This window comes from Chaetura pelagica, unplaced genomic scaffold (assembly GCF_000747805.2).
Source record: "Chaetura pelagica isolate M959 unplaced genomic scaffold, ChaPel_1.0 scaffold85, whole genome shotgun sequence".
In the NCBI taxonomy this organism is placed as follows: Eukaryota; Metazoa; Chordata; class Aves; order Apodiformes; family Apodidae; genus Chaetura; species Chaetura pelagica.
The window spans coordinates 1,103,820-1,116,629 of NW_009953505.1; the positions used below are offsets into that span (position 1 = coordinate 1,103,820).

Here is a 12,810-nt window from a genome sequence, read left to right on the forward strand (position 1 = left end):
TGGCCTGGATTTAACAACCCAGGAAGGTTAGAACTGGAACCCCTTGCTTTCTCAACTCCTGCTGCAATAGAGGAGCCAGGTGCGGCTGGATCCAGTCCTGTGCGTGTCACAACTCAGACTGGACAGCCCAGGGAGATTAGGACTGAACCTCCTTGCTTTCTAGACTTCCTTCAGAGAGGAGCTGAGCTGTGGCTGTGCTCAAAATCCTTCTCTCAGACCTCGTCTTTTCCCAGAGAGAGTAAATGTGTTACGGTCTGAGTAAAAGTTTGACCATCCAACACTCCTTGATCAGATTAAGGTGCAGCGACACACAAGGTCTGCTTGTAACAAATAACACATTTATTACACTAGTAGGAGTTAATGTTGAACAACCTAAACAAAACCATCCACATATATACTAAGTAAGAAAAAGGGGATGAGAAGAAAAAGGTAAGAGGAAGGGGGGGTGGGGAGAAAGAGAGAGATAAAGAGAGATAAAGAGGACAGGAAAATCATTGGTCCTGGATCCAGCGTCGTTGGTCCAGCCAACAGGGGAGGATCAGTGTCCATGGTCAGTGTAGATGAAACTCCCCAAACCCACCATTGCAGCCCCCTATTTTACAGGCCTAGAAACTAGATTTCTCAGTACATGTGATTGAGCCATACATGTCTGAGCAGCTGGAGGGGACCTGCCCCCTCCGCCCCTCACTGTTGTTATCTCAATCCTCATCGTTATCTCATCTATGCAGGCCATTACTGCAGTCTCCATCCTCCCAGGCAGGCCCTTTGGGATGAATATTAGCAGGGGCTACAGCAGGGTTTCCATACCATTTCCCAAAGTAGGTCTGGAGGGCTGGTCCCTCACAGGGGTTTAGTCACTGAGCTGTTACCCTGTTCACAAAAGCACACGTGTTTTTGTCTGCCTCTCACCACTCTTCCTCTGGAGGATTTGTCTCTGGTAGTTACATGAAAATCCTGTACTTTTGTTCTGATTACTTTGGTTTGTTTGTTCTGAGAAGTGGTTCTCGTTAGCGGTTCCTGGTCCAGCATTGTGAGCTGGACCGTCAGCCCTGACTCCATTACCATGGCACACGGTCACAGCTCAGTAGGGGTAATTCCCTGACTCCATGAGACCCAGTGACCATATCTCCATCACTTCCCACTCTGCCTGTGTGCTGCGTCCATCCCCAAATCAGACACCCAGACTTCTATCACTTGTGTCCTGCTGCACCTACAACTGTGCCCACTAAAACCATCTACAACAGCACTGGATTATGGGTCTTCTCAGCCCACGGCCATGTTCCCCATCTACCAGCAGGCACCCATCCCCATCCCTGCTCTCATCCCTCTGTTCTCATGCCATGAGGTGATGGCTGGTGAGGTCACAGCTACCAGTCTCTCCACAGCCCTTCTCACACTGTTGTGTAGGATCTTCTCCTGCCTCTTCTACCTCCTCTGCATCGTTCCTGAGTGTCTTTGTTTCCACCCTCTTTTCCCCAGGAAATTACTTATTGCCTGACAGAACTGCCCACCTACCTCTGCTTCTCTTTAACTTCCCCCAATGGACATTGAGTGGTGCTGAAAATGGTGGTGATGTCCTAAGAACAGTTCATGCTTTTGTGTGGTTATATGAGATGTTTTGTCTCCAGCAGACTAAACCAGAACAAACAAATGCTGCTATACTGAAGCAAAATACTTTATTACTCAAAAACAACTTGATTAATAAATAGTTGGAAAACAAAATAAATTAAAACTGTACATTAAGTTTTACATTTTAAAAGTTTTAAATTAGAATAATCAAAGGCCATAGTTTCAGACTCAGGTGCACAGTAACAGCTGAATGTTACTGTTTATAACTGAAAAACATAAAAAACCATTCCCGGTACAAATACAGGTCTGCACCATCCTTCAACATTTCTAGCAATTAAACCAGCTGTTACTCTTCATTATACGGATTAGTTTCTTGTTCTTGATATCAATCTCATACTGGTTTGATCCATGGAAGAAGTAGAAAAGTCCTAGAATTGGAAGGAAAAAATATTGTCAAATTAAGATTTCTTCTTTGTATACAAATAGTTGCTATTTTTTGGTGTGATTTAAAAAAAACAACACCAAAACCCAAAAAACAAGAACAACAGTTTCATATATATGTATATGCATTTGAAACATATACTTTTTTGGCTTTGGTTAGTGGCCTTTTGTTTCTAATTGCATTTAAATTTCATTATAGAATCATAGAATGATAGAATGGTAGTTTGGAAGGGACCTCAAGGTTCATTTGGTCCAACCTTTCTAGGCAGGAACAGATGAGATGGCCCAGCACCTTGTCAAGCTGAATCTTAAAAGTTTATACTGTTGGAGAATCCACTACTTCCAGTGCGAGATTATTTACTGTTTAAATTTATTTACCATTTTTCTGAAAGGCAGCATCAACTTTGTGGCCAATTCCTTGGAAGTCAGTTGCTATTTTTCTTGGATATCCCCTTTCCATGGATTGGGTATTTTCATTGAAACTAAACAAAGAAATTGAATGAAAACAACAAAGACGTGATATTCAATGTTGAAAACAGATGGAATTTTTACTAAACAAGCCTATTCTCAGTTGAAAATCCAGTAACTATGAGCATCTGTGATCTCATAGGTCTGTAAAAATCCTGGCTGCATGAATATTTACAACTGTAGTGGACTATGCAAAGCCGTTTCTAGAACACCAGGGTAAATAGTTCACTTCTATTCCCTAAGACTGATAATGAGGATGGATAGGGCTTATAATGAGTAATCAACTTCAATAATTAATAAAACTTAATATTTTAATTTTACAGCACCCAATCTATGAAGTGACTCCATGCGTGGAATGCAAAATTCTGGTGTAATAATGAGCTTTCAAGACAATATTACAGATTAATTATTAGGATTATCATTACTGCTTAGTTTAACTGTTTCTTAAAAAGTAAATATTTTAAACTCCTTTCATAGATTATTGATAAATTTGTAATTTATAAATTTTAGAAAGCATTTCTGCCCCTTAATAGCTGGTGAGTAAATACACAACAATGACGACAAAATCTACTCATCATAGAATCATAGAATCATAGAATCATAGAATCTTAGGGGCTGGAAGGGACCTCGAGAGATCATCTAGTCCAACCCCCCTGCCAGAGCAGGGTCACCTAGAGTACATCACACAGGAACTCATCCAGGTGGGTTTTGAATGTCTCCAGTGAGGGAGACTCCGCAACCTCCCTGGGCAGTCTGTTCCAGTGCTCTGTCACTCTCACAGTAAAAAAATTTTTTCGGATATTCACCTTGAATCTCCTATGCTCCAATTTACACCCATTACCCCTTGTCCTATCACTGGTAACCACTGAGAAAAGCCTAACTCTGTCCCCCTGACACTCACCCCTTACATATTTGTAAACATTGATGAGGTCACCCCTCAGTCTCCTTTTCTCCAAGCTAAAGAGACCCAGCTCCCTCAGCCTTTCCTCAGAAGGGAGATGTTCCACTCCCTTCATCATCTTCGTAGCTCTGCGCTGGACTCTTTCAAGCAGTTCCCTGTCCTTCTTGAACTGAGGGGCCCAGAACTGGACACAATATTCCAGATGTGGCCTCACCAATGCAGAATAGACACTAACTTCATGTAATGCTGCTTCTTAAGGTGTAAAAAAAAAATTGTTTGTGAGCGTTAATCACTGGGTGGTAATAGTCAATAGATGTTATATTTATCTCAGGTTTTATAGAATTTGTTCTATTAGAAGACATAAGTAATTGCCTCTGCATTTCAGCTTAATACCAACTTAGAATGCTGACAATAGGAAACCACTAAGCTAGTGTACAAATTCAAACATGACATTTTAAAAGCTATTTTGACTCTCTGCCATGTAAAAGAGGAATGAACCCTACCTCCAGTACTTGTTGCCTACAAAGAAGTATGTTTTCTTGGTATTTTGATCATGAACTGCTGCATCTATTTTCCCAACACTTGTGGAGAAGCCCAGGTTCCTAATAGGCCTGGGGAAGCCTGGCTCTATGCTGTAGCCACTGACAGCCCAGTACTGGTCATCTGCAGGAAGAAAAGAAAAAGTTAGTTGGGATTCCTGGTGAGCATCAGCTCCTTTTCACCAAAGCCTCCGACTTTTCTGTGTAGTAAATGTCACCAAATAGCACAATGTCCAGCTACAAACACGACCCTTTAGTATATGAATATATTTGAACACCTCAGAGCTGTTATATTTTCCACTTTTTATATTCATTAGAGTGTTACATACTCAGTGGTTAAAACACAACATATTTTCTAGGTTTGTTTGGCACCTTTAAAAATGTATTTAAATAACTTAATGTAGGCAATCAATTTTGTCTCAGGTATGACCTTCTCTGTCACTGACAAAAGAAGAGTAATATATTGTACATGGTTGTGAAGCAGCATTAGTTAATGACAGTAACAGATTTTGAAAATAAAAAAAATGTTTACATATTTAGAATTTCTATTAGTATTATTATTATTTTATTACTTCAATTATTTTATTACATTATTATTACTCAACTTACATATATATACAAGCTAGCAATGACTATAAAGTTATTAATTAATAAAACAGACTGAAATATAAGAGAAATACCTTTAAAAAACAACACTCGATCCTTCTTGTCAACCTCATAAGCAGCATCAAAGCCAGCTGCCAGCGAGGGCCAGAATGAGGAGATGGTGTCGTGCTCAATCTCTGAGAAATACGGACTTTTGCGCCAGACGTAGCTGTTGGAAATGAAAACAGCAATGCTTGTTGTTGTTGTATCACTAGGAGATCAGTAGCACAGAAATGTACTTTAAATCCTACTATCTGGATGCCAGTTCTCCCTATCAGGTAGAGATATCACCCCTGCTTTGTCTAGACATTTGCCCTTTACTGCTGATTGCTCTGAGTTCATAGACTGGTTGAAGTTGGAAGGGACCTCTGGAGGTCATCTTATTCCACCTCCTACTGCAAGTAGGTGCACCTGGAGATGGTGGCCCCATAGGCCTCTCTGCTGACACTGATGGTTTGCCCAAGGCAACACAGGATGTCTGTGGTACTGCTGAAACCTGAAGCTTTATCTTCACCATGTCCCATGAAGGTAGGCACAGTGGCATTTTTAGTTTCAATTTGGTTACAAAAGTTCATTAAATATTTTTGAGAAACATTTAACAACCCAGATTAAGGAGGAACTACTCCTTCCTCCCCTTCCCTGAAAATGATTAAGTTTTTAAGCTATGACTCTTTATTATGTGTTTCATAAGAGGAATCAGACCCACTTCATTGAAGGAAGTTTGTTCTATCAAAACAGTTACCAAGCTGAGAAGTGGGTGAAACCCTAGGCCTGACATCAAGTTTTCCCTTAGAATGGGTGAATGTGCCCAGGCAACAACCCATTACAGTGTCCAGTGCCTAAAAAGTGAACATCTGTAACAGCAAGGGCTCCCTACAGACAGTACTCACTTCACCCAGCCTCACTGGGCTGGTAAATTTTTGCAAAGTTGCCTTAATACTTCCAGAAATACCTCTCCTTGTAACCAAGAGAAGATAAATTCCTTGAACTGAACTTTCTGTTCTGCCTTTGTGAGTCTCAGGAAAAGGTGCTGCTATAACTGAAGGCACTTACCTGCCTTTGAAGAACAGTGTTTCCCCACGGAGAGTGGTGATAGCATCAAAAGTCAAATGGGGGTCACAGTCGTCTGGTCTTCTGGGGGCTTTGGAGGGTGTCACTTCTGTTGGTTCTTCCCGGGGTAACATTTCAGTTGGTGCTTCTGCAGGTGTCCTTTCAGTTGGTTCTTGTGGGGGAAAAGCTTTTGTTGGAAGTTCAAGGGATTCCCTGGGGGGTCCTTTGGGAAGCAGAGAAGTGTGGAATTGGAAGGTGAATTAGAGCGTTTCATGTTGCAGAGCTTCAGGATGTACCATATGAAGCCAAATGCATAGGTTTCTTAAGATTAAAACTGACTTAGTAAATTAATGCCAGGGAAAGTTCCTGGGTAATTTAATTTGGCTGTCTCTGCTGCAGACTGTTATGATGGTCCCTGGCATTGTTTTGCCTGGACAACTCATTGGTTTCTCAGACCATACGTGCTTAGGACTTAATGAAGAGAAAATACAATTTACAAAGGGCAGATGTGCACGTGACCATCTTACTGTGGAAGAAGGTAAGACTACAGGTAGTAGGAAGGTAGTACTACAGGCACAGGCTATTCCTCTAGTATCTTTGGAGAAAGGCTCCTGGGCTGCTTGACTTACCGGCATGGATACAGCCCACAGAGTCTACTTTGCAGACTCTTTTTGTAGACTTAGCCACAAAGAAAACAAGACATTTGCATAAAAGTGATATCAGGAAATTAAACCTCAATATCCGTCCTGAGGTAGAATATTTAGTACATTTTAGCTGTTGGGTAAAATTAATTATAAATGCTTATGCATCATCCACCAAAAAAATTATGCTTCTTACTTACCATAGAGGGCTTGAATGCCATCAATATCATCCTGAGGAAGCCTGTAGTCCCTCGTATCCCTGGCCATATATATAGGATACATCAAAGCACCAAAGACATTGGAATGACCGAGACCTAGTGAGTGGCCCAACTCATGAGCAGCAACAAGAAATAAGTTGTATCCTAAAAAAAAAGTTCAGCAAAAAGAACAAAAACTAAATAAATTTTCTTGCATGACAGCAGGACACAAACACCATCCTCTCATGACTGATGCATTGTTTGCAGTCGTAATGAAACAGCAAAATCTGTGTCCCAAGTAAGAGGTTCTCTGGCACCCTGAAGAAGAGATGAGTTTTGAATTCTCATAGTTTATTTATTGCAAGAAAACCAGTCTTGGGACAGTTTTTCTCATATTGCAGGAATTTTCCTGCCAACAAGGAATAAAATCTTATTTAATTTTAATAATGACTGAAAACTTGATAAGAAAATTCTAGTCACCTGGTCAAATTTTGGGAACCATAAATGGTATGGAAATCACCTGGTAACTGCTTCACAAAGACCAGTGTCATCTAATATCCCTGGACATTGCTGGAAAATGGAACACTTCACTAGTATATTTATTTATATTTAGCAACAAATTAAGTATATATGTGTATATATATCCTTTGCAAAAGTTAAAGATCTCCATCACTTGGAATCAGAAAAAAAAAAAGGAAAAAAAAATAAAAAAAGAAAAAATGAAAGCTCAATCAATATTGCAACATTTAAAGTTATTATCCAATGGAGAAAATTCCCTGTCTTACAATGTCATAATCATCTAATATTGCTGTTTCATGCTAATCTCACTTCACTGGAGTTGTAATTGCAGTCTGTGCATTAACTTCAGGGGATTGTTGTGACTGCAGCTCAGGTCAAAATGTGCAGAGTCACTTTACTAAATTACACTGATGTTTTACATCACAGTACTGGAACTACGGACATGAGATCTGTGGCTTCACAGTGTCTTCAAATCAACACTGTCTAATAGAAAACAGGCAATGCAATATTTAAGGTTACCTACCACTATAGGTAGTAAATTTGGTCCAGTTTTCATCTTCATCAAAGTGGGCATCTCCTCCTATCCCAGTGTTGGGTGGGTAGGCATGAGCCAGAGTTCCTCCTGGACCATCAAAGGGATAGAAGTCACCATGAACTAAGAAAAAGGAGGAAAAAAAATGATGTTTTTCACAGTCTCTGTAAGAAAAGTGACAAATATTTATCATATTCAGGCAAGGGAGTCCCCTTACATCCAGATGCAAAGGAGATCATTATATCTGCTTGACCACTGTAGAGCCTGGTGAATCTCAAAGGGGTGACACTGCTCCAGAGCTGGAAGGCTTTTGCAATTGCTTCCTCTACATCAGCTTGCAGCATGTCTGGAGTGTAGTTCAAAATCCTATGAAACAAAGAGAAAGGAATTAAAAACAACCAGTTCACATGTGGCTGGGCCACACAGTATCAAGGTCAAATATTTTATTCAGTGTTTATTATTGTGTATGTGTTTCAAGTTTTTTATTTTCAAGTTATTTTCTTACAAAACTGAGGAAGTTTTCAGTTTTCTTTCATATCTTTCAGAAATCCTAACCTATAAACTCTTAGTTCTATCCTTCTATCCCCTGACTACATTATTTAGTAGAGTGCTAACTAGCTACTATAAACTGCCATTTTAATGTTTTTCATCACTGTTTCAAAGCCAACAGCAAAGATACGCACAGTCCCTACAGTCGTGGCCCCTTCATCCTTAATAAGTCTTTCATATGGAGAAATACAGGAATAAATAAGGAGTAAATAGACAGGAGTAAAGAACCCATTGACACTACTTCTGCCTAATATCCACAGAGTTTCCCACTAGTGCAGAGAGAAATGTGCTTTAATATACGTTACCGATATGTCACATCATCCTTCCACCACCGCGGGCTCTGCGGGAAGGTGCTGTATGAGCGCACATCTGGAATTCCACATCTGGGCTGCTTCATCATGTCCAGTGTCTTACGATTCAGCTTCCCAGTCACCTCTAGCCCAAAGAATGACTGCATTTCTCGGATTTTGTCAGACATGTGATTGAGATTCTTTGATTTAAAGAAAGCATTTTTCTCTTCTTTAAAACCATAAAAATTTTCTAGATATTTCTGATGGGGAAGAAAAAGCAATTTGTTAATGCAATATTCTACATTACTAATAGATCATTATGTTCATTTTCTCAATAAATTATTTCTCAAGTTCTGTCTGTAGTCCTTACCTTAGCAAATTGCATATCTTCTTTTTCTTCTTCTGGAACCACTGGGAAAGCACAAGAACATGTAACATACAATAACCCAAGGAAAAGAAGGATCTTTGTCTCCATCTTTGCCTCCCTGTCCTGTCAGCCCTTGCTAGAAGACCTTTCAATCTCTCCTTCTGTCTGAGGCTCACCGGCATTTCTCTATTTATACCCGTTGTGTGCTTGCTAAAGTCAATAACTGCATGACTCAGTTTATAACATCCTCCTCTGATTTCCCACAGAAACACAGAAAACAAATTTGGTTTTAGAAGCAAGCTAACACATGACAGTTTACCTTGCCCAAAACCCCCTGATTTCACAATCATATTACTGGACAGTATTTTTTTCCTTCCATTCCTAATCTGGCCCAGTATTTTAAACTTACAAACTTCTAAACCTGTAATGAGTCACCTGGCTAAAATTCACCTAATTTTTGAGAGGTGCTAAAGAGACCTGTCTCTTTTTGAGGGACAACAATTTGTAATTGCTTTTAACACGTGGTGAGAGATGCCCAGAAACTTCCACTCAATTTTCTGTGTGGCACTCATGCAAGAGCTCAGCATGTCAGGGATGTACCCCTTATTTTAGCCTGTCTTGTTCCTAATAACTTTAGTGGCACAGCTGATTATACAACAGACTCATTTATCTTTTCTCTTGAACCTGACATCCCACCATGGTTACAGAACCATCACCTGTGCTGCTACTTGGCCTGTATAATCATAACATAACATGGCTGCACACCCTTGTTCTTCCATACTTGCTGCAGGCAACCCTCAGCCCACAATGTAAAGCTCTCAGTAGAGCACCCCAGATCATGTATCTTGGTCTGCACAGACCAAGTCAAGGGCTTTTTCCGACTGAATAAAATGATGGAAGTTGTCCTAGAGAACTACAGGCACCTTGAGGGTGCAGGGGGTCTTCAGAGGAACTTTTAAATATGTATCTCCAAAGCCAGATGGAAGGTGATATGGATTTGAGATGTAGACTCAAAGTTCCCCAATGTGCCAGAAGTCCTACTTTTGGTTCCTATGTCCTCTCCTGAACGTGGCGCATTGCACTTCATGCAGGGGTTGCAGAAACACTGACACAGTTTCCCCTTTCTTGCCTCTCATTTCTGAGACATCCATCTTTTGAAGCAGAATCATCCTGTGTTGATTTAGTGCTAAAATGCAAGTTCAAAACAAGAAATATGAGCTAAAAATAATCTAGTTTTTTTTGAACATGAGAAAAGAAGGAAAAGAAACCACTTTTCAAGTGAGAACAAACATGTTGGAAACTTCAAAAAAACAACCCCAGCACCACAGCAGCTGAGCTCTGCAGTCTGCAATGTGGCCTGGGGAAAACGTATGGCCTCCTTCCAAAGGAAACTGGAATTGAACTGCCTGGCTGGAGTAGGGTCACACTGCAAGCATGACCCAGGTCAGACCCAGGTCCTTGAACCTGGCTAAGTGGCATAGATGTTTATGTCTAAGGCTTTGGTGGGATGAGAGTGGCTTTGCCAATAGCTTACTGCTGCTGTAATGGGGTGTTCCTGCTCCTCCCATCCTGGGCAGCATTCCTGGCTTTCCCTGTGCCCTTCTGATGCAAAGTGTGCCCCCAGTGAACTGATTCAGAGGGCTGAAACTATAGGAAAGTAGCCCAGAATAATAACCCCAATTCCAACAACAACAGTTTTCTGTTCAGGTTGCTCAACTGCACAGCTTCCTAAGGGGTGAGAAGAGCACCTGAGCCAGCATGAAGGAGTGGTGGGATATTGCAAATGGGAACAGGGATGCAGTGAGGCAGCCAGGCACAGGGCTGGGCCACTAGAACCTCTCATGTTGGCAGCAGCAATGCCCAAGGTTATCTTTGCTGCCCATGGAACAGCACCCCAAACTGCTTTATTCATAGAGTGTGGTGTCTGCATTTCCACAAAAAATTCAGACACAAAGAGGGGCAGTTTTAAGTACTGAGTTGGTGTGTCTGCACCCAGCAGCAGCAGTTACCACGTGGCACTCATCCTATTTGCTTCAGTCAAATGTTTTGTAAACACCCTGCTTGCTGTGTCCAGGGGATCTGGAGAGGAGCAGCCAGAGTGGTGAGATGCAGCACAACCAGTTGGAAAACATTATAGCAAGTCCTTTTAAATATTTAGGAAGCTGTGTTTTCTCACTGACTGGGATAGCTGCCGACAGGCTTCTTACAGCTTCTTTGGAGCTGTTGGCTTCCCCCTCCAGAGTCTGTTGTCTTCGTGCTCCAGCTGACGTTTACGGAGTGGTTGGTGAGTGCTGAGCTGGGAGCGCTGGGTCTTGCCTTGGGAATGCATTTGGCAACATAAGTGGGGAAATTTCACAGCTGAGGCAGCCTGCGTGGCTCTGAGATGTGTGAGCTGGTGTGTTGTTTCCTTGTGTGCAGATACAGGAGAGGACTTGCCTTCTTGTATTGACCCCAAAGACATTAGCAGCTTCTAGGGTTCAAACTAACAGGGGAACTCAGTCCTGGGTTTAGGCATTAGAGGATGCAAACAGGAACAGTGTTGTGGCTTTAATCAGAGGTTTAAAGTGCTCAAAAATTACCTTGTCAGTGGGCATGTTGAAGATTTACTGGCAAAGACACAGCTCTGGTGGGGTTGGCTGAACTGAAGAGACAACCTCATATGGCACTTTTGCCTTACTCATAGGTCTCCTGATTAATGAGTTCTGCTTCAGGAGTGCCCAGAAATACTTAATTCTTGACAACGCTAAGCAGATTTGGTGCCTGTTTCATGCCTTGGCCCCATAGGTAAACCCAACAGATTCTAATCTTCCCATTTGCCCCAGGGAGGCTGCTCACCTCTATGCCCCGAGTCACTGTTGCCCTTCAGCTGGGCTGGAGACAGCACAGACCACAGTGGTGACTCTTGCCAGCTTATACAGCAGTAAAGCAGCCAAGATGGATTCAGGAATACTGCTCATTTCTCCCCTCAGCTCATCAGCACTCAGACTCATACATCCCATACCACCAGTGACTGCCTTAATCACCCCACACAGGGACAAGAGTGGGTGCTTTCCCAGGAAGACCCATCCAGTAGAACAGAGCCGTTCACTGAAAGCTTGCCAGCATCCAGGCTAATACTCCTCCACCACAGAACTGCTTGTCCTCTGACAGAATAATTCGTATTATCCTGTGGGGTCTAGCCCAAGTGCCAAACTTTTTAGCAGTTTTGTCAAAATTCTAGCTGGGAATTCTGCCATTTCTTCTTTTTATATGGTTGAAATTCCATCCAGAAATGTCATGCCAGTTCTGTTTGGCAGTTTTGACTTATGGAAAGAAGAAATGGAAGGATACTTCACATAGTCACATAAACAATTATAATTAAGCATATAAACAACTGCAAGTTAGGTCAAAGGAAGCTTGAACTAACAAAACATAAATACTCTATGATTTCATCTCCTAAATTTATAGAAGCATCTGTAGATGTCTTCTTTCCTACCTCATCTTCGCTCATATTCTTTCTAAACTCTCTCTCTCCTACCTGCCCGTGCTAAAGAGTCAGGACAGGTTATGAAGCTCTTGGACACGCCCAGACATGAAAGAAGCTGATGGTTCTTTCCACTTGAATGGAACTGGGAGATAAATTCACACAAGTAGATTCTGGGACTTGAAGATCAATAACTGAACAGAAAAGACACACACCTTTTTACATCATTACAAGGGCCAGTCTTTGGTAGATAACAGCTAGATAGTAGCAAATAATTGCCTGAGGGAGGGAGACAAGCAGAAAATTTGCCACACGAGAAAAAATAGCTCTTCTATTAAAAGACCCAGGGATCCAGAGAATATTTACTGAAAATGAAATCCTTTCAATCTCTCTCTGCCAGACAGTATTTTGAGAGAACTGAAACTGAGCCTGGAATAGGTACTGACTCAAATTCCACAATTTTGCCTGAATATCCATACACTTCCATTTATCAATAGGATCTCTTAATCCTAGCTTTATAATATAGAACTGCTGCTAATAATTGTGTTAGTTGTTTTTCTACTTCATCTGAACATTTTGTCCAGGTTTCACTGCAAACGGAGATTTAGTCTCAATGGCTGATTTTAATTAAGCAGGAAT

The 12,810-nt window shown here is 41.3% G+C and overlaps 1 protein-coding gene across 1 annotated transcript; it reads right to left on the bottom strand.

The window, feature by feature from the left end:
• Positions 1 to 1,656: 1,656 nt before the first annotated feature.
• LOC104390273 (stromelysin-1-like) lies at positions 1,657 to 8,827 on the bottom strand. Its single transcript, XM_009999377.1, has 10 exons — positions 8,712 to 8,827; positions 8,357 to 8,601; positions 7,720 to 7,868; positions 7,494 to 7,625; positions 6,455 to 6,616; positions 5,617 to 5,836; positions 4,599 to 4,732; positions 3,883 to 4,042; positions 2,389 to 2,492; positions 1,657 to 1,997 (listed from the first exon to the last, which is right to left on the bottom strand). Exons 1-10 carry the CDS (start codon positions 8,814 to 8,816, stop codon positions 1,897 to 1,899), a joined length of 1,512 nt encoding a protein of 503 aa, XP_009997679.1. The 5' UTR covers positions 8,817 to 8,827; the 3' UTR covers positions 1,657 to 1,896.
• Between the last annotated feature and the right edge of the window lie 3,983 nt (positions 8,828 to 12,810).